Genomic DNA, 19,561 nt, shown 5'->3' on the forward strand with positions numbered 1-19,561 from the left:
ACTACTTTCGACTTTCTGCCCAGGAAGGCTGAGCTCAGTTTAAAGCAGTGAATTGCCAGAACAAGAATGGCTTGTAGTGACTTCATTGTCTTGGTACTCACTGGCATGTGTCTGATGCCTTGTATAGGAAAGGGCAAACTTGTGACGTGAAGTTACTTTATTGCTGTAAGGCAGATCCTGGGTTGAGAGTACTCTGCTAATTTCCAATGGAAAAATGGGAGGTTGTTGCACTGTAGACAAAGAAGCAAAGGAGTCACCTCCCTTAAGGAGCAACATCACATCTCCTGTGAGTGACTCCAACCCAGAGCTGCTTTGCCTTCTGTTGGTATCTTGGCTGTTAAAAGGTTATTAGCCATCTTTTTTCTTATGGATATCCTTGTCCCTCTAGGCAAAGGCTTTTCCTTTATAGATATGCATGAGCAAAATTGTGAAGAATACTAAAACCAAAAATGATAATGATCACACACGTGATGCAACTTCTTAGCCACCATGGTCTATGTATATGGAAATGATTACCTATTTCTTTCTTCCTTTGTTCAGTAGTGGAAACTCTTGTTGGGCTTCCATTCCCCTTTATAAGTGTGTGAACTATAAAATTGACTGATGTTTCCTGCTGCGGTCTTGAACCAGAAGAGCATACATGTGTAACTGAAGCAAATATGAAGTGGAAGAAAGAGTTCAGCAAGAACTGACTTTTTTTTCAGGCAGCTAGTGTTGAGGTAACATTATGTCCTCTAACTGCTTGAAAAAGTGAAGGCTGGCAGCGTTATATGCGACATTGTCTGATAGCACTTACACAAGACTTGCTCACAAGTATGTCTGAGTGCCTCTTTGGGCTTTGAACTCCAGCAGGGTTGTGACTGGACTGAAGAGACGTAACTTCTCTTTTCCATTTTGAAGCTGTCTTCAGTTACTCCCAATATGGATCTATTAAACATCGTAGATGCTCCTTCCTTAAAACAAAACCCCACTTATAATAGAAAATTCTGCTTCACTGCACACATGGCAACACAATTTGTCAGTGGATAATAGTGCATCAAATAACAAAAAATATTCTTATGAAACACTAATAGATTTAGAGTAGGTACAGGGCAAATCCTAATTTTTTTTAAAGGGGTCCTTCAGATATAATGTAATGACATAATCCGTAATGATACCGCCAATCTTTTTTCCAGCTCCCTGCTTCAGTTTAGTATAGACTTCTTATGGCTGCTCTTCTCTCTTGTTGCCTAACCCTTTGCCAGGGAATGAATGCTTGTCCTGCTGCTATAAGTTTCTATGTTCTTGTCCTGCAGAAGTTTCCTTCCGTCTCTGTGCATCTCACAGAGGGAGCAGGCACTGTGGAACAGAGCTGAGTTTTTCTCCTTCCAAGGCAGCAAAATAATTAGGGTCTTTGATTATCTATTGCCTGTGGTGATCTATGAACTCCACCTTTAGTCCAGCAGACACTAGTCTTGCCCCTTTTTTGCTTTCCTCCTATCACTCCTTTTATGGAACTGCTTGTGTGCAGAAAAACTTATCTCTTTTAACTCTCATTTTCTTCCAATAGAAAAAGGAGAGTGAATGTTTACAGTTGAAGATCCTGGTGCTGCGTAATGAACTGGAGAGGCAGAAGAAGGCCCTTGGTCAAGAAGTAGCCTTGTTGCATAAGGAAAAAGTTACTTTGCATGACAGAGGTAGGTGTAGAAATGTTAATGCTTTTATTGCAGATCTTCATAATCCACTGATCAGAAGAGTAGTCGCCTAGCTTATGGTCATGGTGACCGTAATAAAGGTGCTGTTTTGGTGGGGGTTATTTTGTTGGTGTGGTGGTTTTTTTTGGGCTGTGGGGTTTTGGGTTTGTTTTTTTTTGGTGTATGGCTCTAACGTGTTTGTGTCTGTCTTTATATCTGGCTACAAGCTTCAAATAATCTCTTTACCATCTGTGTCATACTGAATTCTGGGCAGCAGTTTCTGATATCCTGTCTCTGAATAACTTCTTACTATGACAGCTCTCTAAAACAATCTTACATCTACACTTTATCAACATTTTGAGACACTCAGAAGAGCTGCACTGTAATACAGTGAACAGTGGCTTGATGCAGGCACATTATAATGTCATGAGGGATGTTACTGTACCTGTGATTAGGATCCTATTCTAAGTGTTAGAAGACAAAAATTCCTCTTAATAGCTTAATATGTAAGTGAAAGATGAAAAGCTCAGTAGTCTTGGTATTTTCTTTTACTGGGAAAGCATCATATATATGACTATATGTATGACTGTATATAGTCCTGTATGTAAAATACTGTATCACTGTCTCTTTGGAGCTCACCAGTGACCAAGCTACACATGAACATTTGATTTTTTTTTTTTAAATACCTAGCTACGTTTAAAATAATTACTTGCTACTAAAAATGAGGGGTTTTCCACTTAATTCTGGCTATGCAGGTATTAAGATGCGTTAACTGAATTACTCCACTACTGTGGATGTGGGTGTGAGGGAAAGAGGTGTTAAAGGAGAATTGGGGTATAATTGGTTGTGTTTGGCTGGTGAATGGTGTATAGTGCATGCAGACAGGTGTTTCTCCTACACTGTCATTCCCCAGTTTGGCAGCATAACATGGAAAATGGGCATCTAAGAGTAAGTGGAGGATTATTGCCAACATTTGTGTCAGTATCTACTTTTTAAAACTCCAGATAAGAAAATATTTGAGAGTAATTTTTTCCTGATTCTTCATGTTGCTTAGAAAATGCATTTGAGACTGAATACCAGAAACTTCAAGAGCATAATGAATCCCTGCATGAATTAAGAAAGGAATGCACTGCAAAGAGGTAAAGGGTTTACACTTTTTCTCCGAAGGGAAAGGAAATACAGGCTTGAGAGTGGGCCACTTGAAGTGGGACTCCTGGCACCAAATTTTTACTAATGTTGCTCCAAAACATCAGTTAAGACACCTCTGCTATGATTTGTAGATATCTAAAGTGATAATTAACAGTGGCAAGTCTAGAAGAGAAGAAAACAGATGCTTGATTGCATGTGTGGACTAGGTCTGTTTTAATGTAACACAGCTTTGTAATACTTGGTTGTCATAGTCAAAATACACCTATAGTATGAGGTACAACTGACAATGAAAAATCAGCTTTGCCTTCTGTATTTTTTTATTTTTTGTGGAATTACCTAACTTTTTTGGGGAGGAGAGGTGAAGCTTGGGAAGCTGCGGAAGGGATACAAGGGTTTGATACCTTTACTTAAAGCTTTTGAAGAAACTAATGGGTTTGGGATCTCTTTCCCCAAAGAGAACTGTTTTTGAAGACAAACGCCCAGCAGACTATTCGATGCAAGCAATTGCTGTCAGAGCTATCCTATATCTACCCTATTGATCTGGTATGTTTTTAATATTCTAAAAATCTGCTTGATGTGAAATGAATTTCCTATATATTACACTGTGAGCAAATACCATGTTTTATTAGTGATGAAACTTGCTCTTCACTCATGCTGTTTTTTCCAGCTTTTTCTTGGATTTGGTCCTTAGATTGCAAACCTCACAGGAAGAGGACTTATGCCAGCACCTCACAAATAGTCTCCACAATAAAAGTAGAAATAGCTGTAGCTGTAATTTAATGGATATTTTCATTTTGTTAACAATTTTATAATGTAACCCTGACAGCAGGCTAGCTGAACTTTAACAAAGTGCACATAAACAGATGTCCAAATACTGAACTCCAAAATCTTTTCTATAATGAATTAAGATGAAGCTCTTCCTTCTTTATAAAAAGTTGCATTTATTTCTGAGTTATGAGATGTGGACTAAAATACTGTGTCAAAGTTGCTCTGTTTAATTGAATATTTAGTTTTTTCTTCACAAAAATGCTTTGTCATTGGATTTTGTGCAGGTTTCTGTTTTCTCGATGTTGTTCTGTTCTCACTTTCCGTTGTTGATTTTAAACTTACAGAATGATCAAAAGGATTACTTTGTTTGTGGAGTCAAGCTTCCTAATTCTGAAGACTTTCAAGGTAGCCAGATATTATTTAGTTGCTCAGTTGACACTGCTTGTAAACTTTATGAAAATAAGTAAACTGATAGCAATGGCTTAGGACCCAAATTTATGACTGGAAAGGTGTAGACTAGAAGAAAACTTTTATGCCTTTTTTATTCCTACCTCCTAGCTAGTTTGAAGGAAGTTACTGTTGACTCTTGGAAAAGTACCTCTGTATTCTAAGACTCGATACTGAAACACTGGAACAAGTTACCTAGATTGCCTGGGAGAGTCCTGGGCAACCTGCTGTAGCTGACCCTGCTCTGAGCAGGGGGCTTAGACTATGCGATTTCCAAAGGTGTCTTCCAAACTTAGTGATTCTGGAAAACATTTGTCCTAAAATTGCATTATGACTACATTGAATCCGTAAATTTTGATGGAGCAACATGCATGAATCCCCATTCAGTTTGCTGTAGTTGCTGGTGAACTACCAAGTAAATAACTTGTGTAAGTAAGACTTTAAAGCTGCCTGACAGTATGGAGTATCTTACAAGTCAGCTTCTACTTCAGCTGTCTACAGTCACCTTATTGCAGAAGCAAATATATAGCATGCCTATCTGTATAACAGTTGTACAAGTAATGGCATGCATTCATCTGCAAATGTTTGATGTGAGTTGGAACTTCATTAAAATATGCTTGAGAATTTCTTGCTCCCAGTACTTGCTCATTCTGCAAGGTCTGAGGTTTTTTTCCAAGAAACAATTGTTTAACTCTTTAAAGCCATCCCATAGTAGTTAACTTGTGCTAACAACATGTATATTGGATGCTAGGATAGCAGAGGAATAATCTGTAAAACAAATCCAGTTTGTCAACGTGACAAAAATCAGCCTATTTCTTTGTCTTCCTGACTGCAATAAATATGATAATGAATTCAGTTTGGCAGTGCTTAAGAAATCAGTGGCCTGCATCTTCTGGCCCATTTTCAGGTTACTGGTATTAATTCCTTACAAAATAATTACTAATTCTTTATCATGTAGTATTATGAGGAAGAAGTACTAAGCATTCAGCTTGTGAGATACACAGTTAAATTTGAAAACCAGCTGTCTGACGTATCTTTGTTCAGATACTTGATTTTTTAAAATATCATTATCCACTAAGAATCTGAAGGATCAAAAACACTTTATTCCCTAAAAAACAACTTTGCTGCAGAAGTTGAATACGTTTTACAAAATCCTTTTTGAAAGGGGTGTAATTTAAATCAATGTACTGTGGCATGTTCTGATAGAGCTCAGCATGATTTTGTGGTTGACATGGAACATCATAAGCTTTTTTAGAGGGTCTTCTGTATAGCTGATTTCATGGACTCCCTTCTTCATCAGAAGGGATGACTCCATGTTGTTTGTATCAGTGTGTTCACTAACAAGGAAGAAAAATAAAGAAAACAGAAAGGAAGAGGCTGTAGGTGGCTAAAGGCTGTAATTTGAATTGCAAGACCTGTGTGTATTCCCAGCTGGTGAAGCTTTAAGGTTGAAATGTTAAATTTCAAATTGAAAATGTTACTTTAAAATAATGGGATAATCTAAGTTCTTCCAGTTGTTGGCAGAGAACAGAGTTCATACCCTGGGGTCAGTGTATCTCCAACTGATCTTGCTAATGAATAAGGTTATGGAAGAATGCAGTTTTACCTGACCCTGGTCATGTGTGTCAGCTACATCTAGAGAAATGCAGAAAGTTTCAGACTTGAATTTTGACACAGGAATTTTGTTTTGCTTTTCCTGTCTCTTCTTTACCCTTTACCATCCATACGCACCCAGGCAAATATTGAGAAGAGTAACTTTTAGCTTTGAAAGTGTAAAATTGGAAGGTGAACAAGCCATCGCCCTTTTTTATAAAAGAGGCAAATACAGTGAACTGTGAACATTTGTAAAGCAGTCTAAATTTATTTCAAGCTTGCATCTATTCTTAAGTTATAACTTCTGATAGCTCTGTTAATTGTATTATTCTCTGAACAATAGATGAACTTGTGCTGAGTCTGTACTCTGATTCAGTTGATTAAATAACAGAATCTTTTTATTATTGACAGCAAAAGATGATGGAAGCATTGCTGTTGCCCTGGGCTACACCGCTCACTTGGTTTCAATGATATCCTACTTCTTACAAGTGCCACTCAGGTATCCTATAATCCACAAGGGCTCCCGATCTATAATCAAAGATAATATCAACGACAAACTGACAGAGAAAGAGCGAGAGTAAGTATGTCATAAATGTGCTTATGTACTTCCTTCAAAACAACAAATTGGCAACAAAAAACCCCCAACCCCCTTGAACAGCTTTGGGTAGTCTGAAGTGATGTGGAGTTTGAAGTTATTTTTTACTGCTTTCAGTAGCTGTGGGACTGTTGTTTTTCTTGTGTTAGAATTCTATGATCTAGTAGAGTAGTTCAGCTCTCTCATTCTAGGTCTGTTGGCGCGCACATACTATTGTTTGGGCTTCTAATAATGCTAGAAAAACTTAAATGGTGTGTCTTATAGGTAAGTTTTGGCTGTTGATTGGAAAACTTGCTTTTATGTCTTGCCACTGGCTATGGGAATAAACTGCAGGTAGCAAGTACAGCTTCACTTGAGGAGTTACTGCCAGTACTGGAGTAGTGGTTGATAAACGTGATAAATTAAGTAGCTTTCTTGAATGCAGAGGATTTAAATCAATTGAAAAAAAGCACTGTAAACTTATCTACTATTAACCAACTTAATATTCAATGAGGAGTCTTTCATTTATTCTGTAATTGTCTTTCAACATGTACTTACACTATAGTTATTGTTGTGCTACTAGGAAACTATCTTGGTGTCCTTAAATTCACTCTTTGAATGTCTTCTCCTGCATTTTGGCACTTTGCCTATTTTCCCCACTGTCTTTGCAAATGTGTGCTCTAATATGAAAGCAATGGCAATTATTGGTTAAGTTTCACTTTGTAGCCTGCAACCACAGAACTCAAAGGAATGCAATACTGACCAGCTGTAGGAGGCCAGCTGCTCCCCTCTGGTCCTGTGTGTGTTTGGGTGGCTGCAGAGTAAGGCTTGGAGCATCAGTAACTTTGTTTTTCCATGTCCAAGGTTTGGAAAAGGGAGCAAAGGAAATGGCTGAGGGGTAAGGAGTCTGTGAAAAGTAGCTGTCTCTCTTGACATAAAACCTGTAAATTAAAAAAAAACAAACCTCCACACCCATAAAAGCCCCCCAAAACAAACCCACAAAAAACCCTCTTTGGAAATGTACAATCAAAGTATTATAATATTTTAACACTAATTACTGATAGTAAGACCCTTCCATCTTGATTTGGACTGTGTGTAGTTGACTGGGTTGAGATGCTTGGAAGTGTATGATTTCTCTTTGAAGCTGAGTGACTTTTGGCAGGACAGCAGAGGTAACTTGCCTTAAGAGTTAATCTCTCTGAGGTCTTCCTGTTTTGATACAATGAAATATGGCTATATAATTATGTCTTGCAAATTAATTTTGATACCATTTTAATAACTTGTCCAAACAATTCCTGGGTAACTTAATAGAACATTAATCTGTTCTGCTTCCGTTTAGTCTCTAAGCATATGATCATACTCCTTCCTGTACACCACTTTCAGAAGGGTAGCAAGCTACAACATTTAGATCTGGAAAACAAATTTCTGAGGAGTAGAGCTGCCTGTGTGTGGGTGTATAAAGATTAAACCAATTTCCTGTTGTCTGAGACAGATTGGAAGGTTTAGTCCTTCAGGCTGTAGGCTTCCAAACCCTCATGACTTAATACTTTATTGCACAATAGAGTTCTGAAAAGCAGAAAGTTTAGCTAAGTATATAAATCCCTGTTGGGCCATTTACCTGTGTTCTGCAAGAATTTTTCAGGATTAGCTCCTGCCTGAGATCTTGTCTTCCCAGCTATTGGAGAGTCAATCCTTTCAACTCTCAAGGGACCTTGCTTGCTGTAGAAAACCTCAAATGTCTTGCAGTTTTCTTTCTAAACTAATAGCTCAAGTTTCTCACCTGCTCCTAACTGAATTGAACATAGCAATTAATATGCATTATTAAATTTCTTTATTTCAGTCACCTTCCTTTAGCAGCTTTTAAAACTCCAACATGTGACTGATTACTCCGTTTTCTTTATACTCAGTCTTTGCTGTAACACACAGCATCGTGATTGACTAGATTAAACGTTTTACTTGGCTTTGTAATTTATTTTTTTTTGAACTGCAGGGTTTCCCTGAGATCCATATTAAGAGCTTCTAAAAATCGTGCTTTGGGGGAATAGCTGATGTTTTCACTTGAGAACAATTTCATAAGTACATGTGTTTGTATTTAACATTATATTGTATAAATGTGTTCCTTCACTTTCAAGTTTCTTTACCAGCTTTTTAAAGCCCTTGTAAGCTGGTTATTTTTGAGAGCTTTCAGAATATAAGTTACGTTTGGGAAATGCTTTATCTGCTTCAGGTTTGTTTATTTGGATGATCCAGATAATTTAAATCTCAAAGTTCTGGTAGACATATGCAATTTTGTCTGTTGCAGTTACAGTTTGTAATGGAACTTAAAGCCTACAAAAGTAGGGGGCTCTGAGAACTCAGCACTTCTCTGGCTGCATTACTTAAGGTAGAAAAAGTTGTATATGTATATATCTGCCAGTAGCATACAATATATGATCAGCTTCATAATTGCAAAGGTATTAGTGTTTCTAATCTATTCAATAACTGTTCCATTCTTGTATTCCATAAAATAGTTTTGGTACTACTAAAACACTGTCTTCTCTCATAAATCTATTTTTGACTTTCTGAACCACCAAGGTGAGGCAAGAATATGATTTTCACTAAATATTTTGTTAATATACTTCATTGGTCCCATTCAACATCTGCAAGTGCACCAAATATGTAGAAAGAAAGAGTACCATTCCTCAGAAGTTCTGGAGTCTGAAAGGTTTCAAAACAAATGAGGGCACCCCCATTGGGTTTGCAGAGGACACGAGCTGGGGGCAGTGTGACCTGCTGGGGGGCAGGGGGCTCTGCAGGGGGTCTGGGCAGGCCGGGCCGAGGGGCCGAGGCCAGTTGTATGAGGCCCAACAGGGCTGAGTGCCGGGCCCTGCCCGTGGGTCACACCAGCCCCCCACAGCGCTGCGGGCTGGGGGCAGGGGGCTGGGAACTGCCCGGCGGGGAAGGGCCTGGGGGGGCTGGTCGGCAGCCGGCTGGGCATGAGCCCCCAGTGTGCCCAGGTGGCCACGGCGGCCAGCAGCGCCCTGGCCGGTGTCAGCAGCAGCGTGGCCAGCAGGGCCAGGCAGTGCCCGTCCCCCTGTGCCGGGCCCTGGTGCGGCCGCCCCTCGAGCCCTGGGCTCAGCGTTGGGCCCCTCACCCCCAGGCAGACCCGGAGGGGCTGGAGCGTGTCCAGAGCCGGGCAGGGGCTGGGGAAGGGGCTGCGGCACAGCTCGGGGGGGTGGGGGGAGCTGGGGGGGCTCAGCCTGGGGAAAAGGGGGCTCAGGGGGGACCTTCTGGCTCCCTACAGCTGCCTGGCAGGAGGCTGCAGCGAGGGGGGTCGGTCTCTGCTCCCAAGGAACCAGTGACAGGACGAGAGGGAACAGGCTCAAGTTGCACCAGGAGAGGTTTAGGTTGGATATTGGGAAAAATTTCTTCCATGAAAGGGCTGTCAGACACTGGAACAGGCTGCCCAGGGATGTTGTGGAGTCCCCATCCCTGGAGGTATTTAAAAGACGTGTGGATGTGGTGCTTGGGGACATGGTTGGGATGTGGTTTAGTGGTGGACTTGGCAGTGCTGGGTTAACTGTTGGACTTAATGATCTTAAAGGTCTTTTCTGACCTAAACAATTATGTGATTTGGTTCTGTGGAGACAGAACTCCCAAACTAAAGCTACTGAGGACAGCAGCATGTTCCTCTGTGCAGTGACAAACATACATGTTTGCTGAATAAACCACCTAAATTCTTTGGCACTGTTCTTGCACAACTGAAAACTAGCACTTCATCACATTCTCATAAACATAGTAATGATTCTGAGATGAAAGTATTTATGATGTGTTCTGACACTGTCTGTCAAGTCGTGCATTTAATGCTTCTGTTAGTCTGCTCCCAGATATTTAAGTAAAGAATAGCTTCCAGTTTACAGCAAAATAAGGACTGTTATGTCTGGAGTGAGTCATACTTGGTGAAATTGCCTGTGTTGGTGTTGCTGCTTATTGTATTTTTCTTTTTGTTGTTGTTGTTTATATAGTCTTCAGTTCAGTATAGTTCTGTTCTTTCATTGTCAGTGTAAGCTAAACATCTTGCAAAGTAAATGCCTGCATTTTGCTGGCTGGAAGCTACTGAATCTTTTGAAACTGTATCAGTTTCCTTGCAAACTTTAAAGTGAGTCCAGTAAAGCACGGTTATGCCATCTGTTTGGGAGTCTTTTGGCCTCTGTTGGTTCAAATCTATGCTTGGTTGCTACTTTTTATACTTGAAGCTTCAAATGTCACTTACATAACCTGACAGCTGAATATTCAAGAGTAGAATACTTGTTTAATCAAATCACGTTAGACAGCTTAGAAATATGTATACTCTCCTAAGAAAAATAATGTTCTTTGGAGTTTATTCATCTTTCTGGTACTCTGTGTGTCTGGATGAGTGAAATGCACATTCACAGAAATTATTTCTGTTGTATTTTTGCATTCTTGGTCATATTGTGTGTCTTAAAAGATTTTCAAGAAGTCTTGCTTTTCTGCTAAGTAATTTGAAAATGAGAATGGTTTCAAGAGAGTTTTGCTAACATTGTTTCTCTGTAGTAAAAATAAAGAGAAATCAAGTAGTATGTTCAGGCTGTTCTAGCTCACGCTGCACCTTCTTCCCACCAAACCATGTTAAGGGAGAATTAGAAAACTAGCAGTAGTAAGAAGAAAACCACCTCAAAGTCATATTTCAGACTAGGGAAAAAAAATGAAGGGGTAAAATACGTGATCTGAAAAGGTTTTGTATTTAAAAGACAAGTGGTACATCATAGTTTTCAGGCGTAGCTACTGGAGCACATACAGGCATTTCAGAATTGTCTGATCTCAAAGTAGTGCTATTTTTTCCGTGTGTTGTATGTTTAAACATTGAACTTATTGCCACCTCGTGTTATAAAGGTAAAAAATATATATTAAAAAATAAAATTAAAAAAACACAACAAAGCGTACCTAGACAGTGATGGAAGAAGCTTATGTAGTCTGGTGTATTTTTTGCAGAAATATTTGGCATTTGCTGATTTGAGATAACAGTAAACTACTCTAAAAGTTTCCTTGCTGTTTTATAATTTATAGAAAGATTTAAGGTCTTTTTTTTTTTTCTATTCTGCTTGGGAAATACAGACTCCCAACAGGTCAAAGGAGACACAGGCAGCTGCAGTGCAGTCTTGGGCATCTGCCTTCAAAGGCATCTGATGTCTTTGCAGTTATGTTTTATTACTTATATGTACCTCGAGAACCAAATGAAATGGCATGAGGAGTGAAACTGAGCATGCTGCTATGGCTTTCTAAATTATGCTGCTACTTGTCCTGTCTGAACACCTTCTGTCATCACTAAACACAGGAAACATTTATCTGTTGCACTACTATGTCTCATAGAAAACATGATCAAAATTGCATGCTGTGTTTGCACCTAAAAGTGATAGGTGTGATCCTGAAGTAATTTCATGGAAACTATTTCTGTGCTGTGGATTTGTACCTCAAAATTGTCTTTTTCTGGAGCTCAGCTTCATCATTATTGAGAACTTAAAGCATGCCAGAAGGTTGTAATTATTAATCATTTTGTTTTGATTTAGGTAGAATTAGCTGTTTTGAGACAGGATTGTGAAGATCTGCTGGCATCAGACTTCATCTGGGAACAAAGTCTGAGTGCATCAGACCTCTTGTATCGCAGTGGCACTGCAGCACTCAAAAGTAGCTCTAATTCCCTGGGTGTCAATACCTTAAAGACCGATTTTATTTCATTGCCATAGCCCACGTGAGAAGTGCAGAGGTGTGAATAATAAAAACCAGGTTGTCTTTCACTGGGATGAAGGTCTTGTGGCAACTGAAAAGCATATCAATCTTGAAACACAGGTGCTCTTGTTGGATCTTCAGAATAGTTCTGGATTCCTTAAGGATGTAAAGCCGTGAGCATATTTATCCTAATACAGCTTCTGTATACCTAAAGCTGACATACAGGTGCAGGGCCAAGGGCTGCAGCACTGTGTGAGGTGAATGGTAATGTATCTGCATGGCTTGATGATTGAGTCTTGAATTCAAACCAGCAGGTTAGTTTACCCCAGTTTGAGATGCTTTTGATTTAGGGACCCAGATTTCGGAGAAGTGGAAAAGTTTCAGAGTAAGTTGAGCCAGATGTACTTTTAATCTGCATGTGTTTAAGCAGTCAATTTGATATGTTGGTGTTGTATTTTTAGACACACTCATTTGTACTGATAAAGAAAACTTCCATTGTGTGTGGTTCACACACAGTGTTAAGGCATGCAATATGGGTTACAGTGTAAGTTCTGGTATAAAAATTTTCACTTTTCAGGCTTGTGAGGAAAGCAAAGGTTGTATCAAAGCCAGTCTGCTATAAGACTGCTTCCATGCTGCCTTTCTCCATGTGTTGTCTTTCAGTTAGTTTAACTGTGGCAAGCGGGATTTGCAAATATGTGGTGGTAAGTGATGCTGAACAGGCATATGGACAATTTTGGAATGTTTGGAAACAGCTAGTTGAATGAGCATGGTCTAAGAGTGGCCCTTGCTACTGTGGTCTTGCCCCTGTTTCAAAGGATGGGAAAAACAAGAGTTTCAGCTGTAGTAGACTTAAGCACTTTAGCACTGTTGTACTTCTGTTTTGAGCCTGGTAACAGATAAGCCACTTGCAACAAGGCAATCTGAAAAATCATGACACAAGCAAGAATAACTTTTCACTGACATAACATCTTGCAACTCAATTGAGAAGTCTTTAGTCATATTTGGTACTTTGGCTGAGATAACAAAATGGCAGCTTTGGGAAGAAATTTTGGTAAATGTAAATCAGATGGAGGGAGATGGTTTGTTGAGAAATGTAATAGCTGTCAAAGCAAAGCTGATTCTGTGTGGTAGATTGAGTGTGTGTTAAATGTTCAACGATATTTCTCGAAGAGTGCTTTTTGCCATGAACTTATCTTGAACTGTATTTTTATGTTCCACATTCTTGAGGGTGCATAGCTAGAATCCTAGCTTACTTTTTTTCTTGATCACCAAAATAATGCTTTTGCCTTCATTGGGTCAGCAAGTATTACTGTGCAGAGATTAAGAATTAGATCAGGTGTTCTTTAATGAATTTAGTTACTGTTAACACTATTTCTGGGAACTAGAAGCTTTTACATGCTCCTGGCCAGTCTGAGACAGCAGATTTTGTTTACTGCAGTAGATCAGACAACTGACCCCAGATATCTACAGCTGAGAAATGTTTCTGTGAAGACATACTAGTCTTAATTTACTCCCATTGGAACACTATACTCCTGATGAGATTATTTTTCATAACATTACTTCATTTTTCAATAAGCAGGGACTTGACCTCTATAAAGTGTCCTCTAGTTTAAAATGATCCTTCAGTGGCAGGGAGATTTACAGATCTGATACTGACGTTGTCTGTTCTGTCCATACAGATAGTCCTTGCGTTGTGATATCCATCATGGTTTGTATGCCTTGATTTCAAGCTGAAATATGTCACGGAAATGCACTATTTACAAAAAGCCATCAGTGTCATTTGTTCTGTGGTTTGCTAGCTGTGTTTGAGGTGTTTGAAAGCGTTATTTGCTGAAGTAGTGGAATGATACCCTCTTGTATAAATTGGTGAGTGTCTTATCAAGAAGTGCCTGACTTTCAGGATCTGGGTCTTTGCTTTCTTTTCCTGTACAGCCTGGACATACTGAAGTTATTGTAGATTCTCCAGAAACAAGGTCACAGCAGTTACCCTTCATAATAGAAAGATGGCAGTGCTTCTGCTTTCAATTATCATCTTCTTGAGCTATTCAGATACGCATTTTGAAAATATATTTCATGAAGTTAAAACTACCAATATGTTTTCCTTTCCCAGTAAACTAATTATCTTTGTATAGTGAAAAGCTTGAATGAGGATATGTTTTTTTTTTTCCCTTGGCAGTCTGTATTTTTGTCATCAAGTTTTGTTTTACAAGTGTAGCTTTTTCTCTGGAGTAGAAACTAAAAACCAACTAGTAATCAAACCTGAATTCACTTGTGATCTGTGATTCATATTCATGTCTTAATCTCATCTCTAACAAAGTGCACGCTGTAATCCTTTCTTCTGCCTTTTCATTTGATATCAGCATTGCTCACTGGGTGGGGATCTTAACTTTTTCATTTAAAACTTTTCCAATCATGCTGATAGTTGGCAGAATAGTTAGCTGTTCCTTGTAGGCTAGTAGTCACCCTAAGGTCACTTTGTGGCCTCCACTGTCAGTTGGTAGCTTGATCTGAAAAGGACTTGAAGTGTTCTGTGTCGCATCTCTATAATTGAGAAGTCTGGTGATGACGGCAGTTACATACTGTTGTCTTTTAGTTGTGTTCCTTCCAACAAGCACTCAGCTGCTTGGGTCTGCTACTTAGAGGTCCTGTGCCAGTCTCTGCTCTGAAGCAGACAGAACTGTGGTGCAGCTTATCTGAGAAGGAAACAATTTTTGAAGCTGTGCACCCGAAGCTTCTAGTGCCTTGGTCTTCTGGTGGAGTGCAAAGAGGGTGCAAGTGCTGGGTGTTTTGGTGCCTGTGGCTTTTCAGCAGCCTACTTCTCATACTACTTGATTCAAAGTGTCCTGTGGCGTAGTGATTTTAAGTGAGCTGGCTGGACAGTGGTAATCCTTCTCACCTTAAGGTTTTCAGGGTTTGCTTTCTTCTGGTTCAGAAAAGTCCTAGCACTTTTAAGTAACACGAACTTTCCCCTCTGGATACAACATTGTTTTACAGTGAGCAAACAGGATGTGGTTAGGCTGGAGGGAAAACACTAGCTCCTTCCTCCCCTGCCTGCCCCCCTTGCAGACCCCAAAAGTGGGCGAGGTTGAAATAACTCAAACTTCAGTAAATATTTAAACCTTGTTCTTGCACACTCCTCATACTTCAGCCATATCAAGCAAGAACTTGTGAAGTTTTTAGGTCATTGTCTTATCTGGATTGGCCGATTTAGTTCTATCCTTATATAGGTTGTGCTAGTCATGGGCTTAAGCTTGAAATTTATCATTTTCTAAACTGCCCTGTTTTTTGGTAGTGTTGTGAGGCACAGTTTGTTCCCTGGATCTGATGGATGACTCTGCAATCACACCAGTGACTGTTATGGTCACAGAAATTACATCAGTTCTTTATCTGTATTATAGTGAGTAATTTGGTTTCAGCTGCTTTCTGCCAAGTCTGCTCTACAGTCATCTCCCTGCAGCCATTCTGCTTACTGTCCTTGGAAATAAGAAGTGAAGGAAAAAGCCATGTCAAGTTTGTTCTCTGACAAAGTTGGTGGATGCAGTTTGGCAGGAAGTATCAAAGGTACTGCAAATATGGTGACGTGAAAACACAGTGGTATTGGCTTCATTTAGTTGATGAACTAAGTTTCTGATCTTTTAGTTAACTACTGGATAATTAAGTGTTCTTAAAATATATGTCCTTGCTGTTAATTTAGCTTGTAAGGCTGCAAATATTAACACTCCTTGAACTTCAGCATCACTTTGAACATTAAGGTTATCTAACAAAATCCAAACTAGATTTGGAATTTTACTTACATTTGCCAAATGGGATGTAATATGCTATTTAAACTGTGCCACACTTCAGCCTGTGGAAAACAGTTTGATGTGTAAAAATCATTATTTTACTGACTTCTTCCCTAACGAGCTTTCTGAAGTAGGGATTAAACTTTGAGACTTTAATTTGGGATATGGCAGAAGTCTGAACAGAAGAGAGAATAAAAGATCTAAAACATATGGTATAATACCAAAGTAGAAGCAAGTGAAAACAGTTAAAAATGAAGCAATTTCTTAAGCTTTAAAAATAGTCTGTATTAAAGACAGGCGGCTATAGACAGTAAAGATTGGCCACCAATATATTGGTGCAGATGTGATTTTTCTGGATACAGAGGAGTTCATAAATCATAGAGCACAACAGTAAATGTGTTTGGACTTGAATACATAAGAGATACTTGAGGTCTGAAATAAGTATATGGAATAGAGATTCTTTCAGCTTTTCTTAACAGTTACCATCTGACTGAACCAAGAATCCTGTAGTGTTTTACTGCATGTTCATCAAACACTGAAATATGTAAAACAGCTAATGATTAGCTAGGGATATAAAATTAAACAAGATCTTAATGGCTGTAAGTACTTGGCTAGTCAGCTGGAAAAGGTAGGATAGTGAAGAGAAGTTCTTAGTGGTTAGAGTAGAATATTTAGCACAACTTATTTTTGAGTTGTAAGAAGGGGGTCTAATGCTCAAAACTCTGAAATTAGGCTAATCATGTTTTTAGGATTGAAACAGACCTCCGGTTTTCAATCATCAATATTTGGCATCATAAGCGGTCTGTAAATTTTTTTTAATGTAGTTAGTTTTTTGATTTTATATATATCAGTACTAGTGAGCAGTTTTGGTTGGGGACACTGTAGTAGCAAACTTCCTGCCCATGCTTTCTTATTAAAGCCAGTGGTTTAATCCATATATTCAAATGTCAGTAAGAGATTAATTATAACCTTTTATTTTATTAAGAAGTAAGTAATACCTTAATGTGTTTGGGGGGGGACGACACACGACCCGCTAAACCTGATTGATCTGAACTGTAGGCATTTTACCTTAAACTGTAAATATGAAAAAGAATGATCTTTGCAAGAAGCTGTTCTCTACCATCTACTTCTGAAATTTCTCAGACTTACCTTCAGAAGCACCTAATCCCAGTCTCCTTTGCTATGTCTTGAATCATAGAAAATAAGGCTGAAATCAATAGTGGAAAATAATTTAGACAACCTTCCTACCCCAAGGAAAGATGGTGAAGTTCTATTTAAAGGGAAGTGTTACCATAGCTGAGAATACAGAGTGGTTTGAACTTGCCTTAGAGACTATACATTAGGCTTCCTTGTGCCTGTGGTTTTATGATTTTAAGATGATCTGCTTGTGTCTGGATGAACAGGTAGTTTCAGCAATGTGGAGCGATGGCTGGTGGTCTCGTGGGGCACGCTGCAGCTTTTGGATCGGATTGCTGCAGAGATGCCGTAGTCACAGCGTCTACTTCCAGCAGAAATGTCTTCAAGCCTTTAGACAGGTATAACTGGCAAAGGTGTTCATTGAAACTTGTGTCTGCTCATCCAGTACTGCCTCCAGACCACAAATGTATTTAGACATATTCAAGAATGCATCTTGAACTGAAAAGTGAAATTTGGCTTGGTTTAACAGTGATATTTCTGTTCAGCTGTTTGCATTTTAATGATTCAGCTGGAGTGGAAATGATGGCAACCAGCCACCCTTAATTTTCCATGTTGACTGGAATTGCAAGTATTGAGGTTTGGGGGGTTTTTAATAGAAAGGCTTTTAAACCAAAGTTGACAACTTAGTGCCCTGTCTACAGTCTCTGTAACCTTAAAAATATGATTTACTGTAGTAAGATTATATTTTACTTTTCACTTAGAGGATATGTGTGTATGTGTGTGATGTCTAAGATGTATTCTAGTTGACTAAACACCATCTTAAAAAAAAATAATCTCATTAAAGAGTAATTCCAAAATGGCAGATTCCTAAGAGTCCTGTTGATGGTGTAGTTGGTTACCTGTAAGCTTCATACCCATCAGAATACTATTTCTTATGCAAGTGATCAAACTGATTATTTTAAAACTTGGAATTTGTGAAGTGCTGCAAGATCCTTGAAGAACTTAAATTTTAATTCCATTGTTGATGGTAGGGTGCTGATTCTCCAATTTCAGCTTGAAGAATAAGTAGACTCTCAACCCTGTTTTTTATTTAAAAGGCTGACTTGAGGTCATTTTTCCTCATCATAGTAACTGTGAACAAGCACATAACCTTTGCCTCACTTTTTCCTTTTCACAACTCTCTTGGGAGGGCTTAATGAGGTTTAGTACCCTAAAACTTTCACGTGGAGTCTACAGTGTAAAATAACACCAACGCTGACACTTAAACATTTTTTTGCTGGGATTTCTTCCTTTTCCACCCGTTTGCCTGGGCAGTTTACAAGCAAATTAGAGTATGTATCTTCCTCTTAGGCTTGCACTAATCTGTATTCTGATACTTGAGTGTGTGCTTTGATTTGTTGGTTGCATTTGAGTTTCTTACGTGTAGGTACATTTGGTTATGTAGATCAGCAGTACCCTAAGCCTTGACCTGCTCATACTTGTTGCTGATGGGCAATGAGTAAGCAAAACCTCCTTATGTGTAAATGGCTGAAAATCAGTTACTCTAGATACTTCAAAACCCCCTTCTTTGTTCTTAGAACTGCTCATGGTTAGTGGCATCCAGTTGTGTTAAACTCGGGATTTGAGTGCAAAGAGTAGTATCTGATAGGAATATTAGGTGTCTTTGATGGAAGAGGAGAGTTTCTTGACTAGCTTTTAATAATGTTCTCCTGTCTGACTTTGATGCCAATTTTTCTTGGATGGGGTTTAAGATTAAGAGTTCTTTATCCAGCAGCTGATTGTTGGCTTAGCAAGTGTGGCAATAATTAATAGGGAATAAGTTACAGGTCGAAATAAAGCAGTTGGTATCGACTTGTTGGAATTAAGATTGCAGGTAGAGAGGAGATGCTTGCTCTTGGGATCCCTCCAAGCAGGAGAGATGGGAGAGAGGTAAGGTGTGGGGGTGGGTGAGTTGCATTGCCATCTCTATTCTAAGCTCTGCTAAAATGAAATTATTCAGAGATGATTAGAAGGGCCTTGTAACTGCAATGGTTTAAATTCTGTTTTCGTTATTTTTGCTGTTGCACATGAGAAATGGCGATCAAAACCTCTTATTGTGAGACTGGGAAAACTTGGATCTTGAACATGTTAGTGTTGGTGTAAGCCTCATGTGTGCTTTGAGGCTGTAAGCATGATGTTCTGGTTCACTATGGAATAAACTGTTCTGTCATTGTGATACCACAAGTAGAAGAACACAACTTTTGCCCAGAGTAACAAATGCCATGAAAGGGGAGGTGAGCTATGTGTGTAAGTGTCATACGTGTGTATGTTAAGTGGTTTATTATGGATTTGCCTCTGTTCCTACAGTGTGGTGCAGCTGGGTAGCACTGGTCATCTGACTTGTATCTCAGGGAGTCCTATAAAATAGAACACATGATTCAAAGAAATTAATGAAAACTTCCTGTTTGTCACAGTCCTTCAGGATTAAATAAGCAAAACATAAAACTTCCAAAACAAATGTAAGCTTTTAAGATGGAGAATCCTCTTCATGTTATCTTAGATCTTAAAGGCACGTATTGACCATCTGGTTAAAATCAGTCTTATGTACAGTTTGGATCAGTCTTAGTGTTCTCTACCTTCTGAATTCGGTGGGGCTTGTTTAATTTCAGCGTCTTTGGCACAATTGTCTTGGATCCTAAAGCTGCCTTTCCGTGTGCCCACTGGCTTAT

The 19,561-nt window shown here is 39.1% G+C and overlaps 1 protein-coding gene across 4 annotated transcripts in view; it reads left to right on the top strand.

The window, feature by feature from the left end:
* The window catches only part of UVRAG (UV radiation resistance associated), a 100,662-nt gene that overhangs the window by 44,306 nt on the left and 36,795 nt on the right, over positions 1-19,561 (top strand). For all 4 annotated transcript variants that reach the window (XR_005102538.1, XM_037376660.1, XM_037376662.1 and 1 more), the window contains 5 exons: positions 1,550-1,676; positions 2,728-2,812; positions 3,278-3,365; positions 3,935-3,995; positions 6,042-6,207. Coding sequence is in view for 3 of the 4 variants with exons in the window: in XM_037376660.1 (XP_037232557.1) it covers positions 1,550-1,676; positions 2,728-2,812; positions 3,278-3,365; positions 3,935-3,995; positions 6,042-6,207 (527 nt within the window). In the remaining variant the exon portion in view is untranslated. The remainder of the gene's footprint in view (positions 1-1,549; positions 1,677-2,727; positions 2,813-3,277; positions 3,366-3,934; positions 3,996-6,041; positions 6,208-19,561) is intronic.

Source organism: Falco rusticolus, chromosome 2 (genome assembly GCF_015220075.1).
Source record: "Falco rusticolus isolate bFalRus1 chromosome 2, bFalRus1.pri, whole genome shotgun sequence".
NCBI lineage: Eukaryota > Metazoa > Chordata > Aves > Falconiformes > Falconidae > Falco > Falco rusticolus.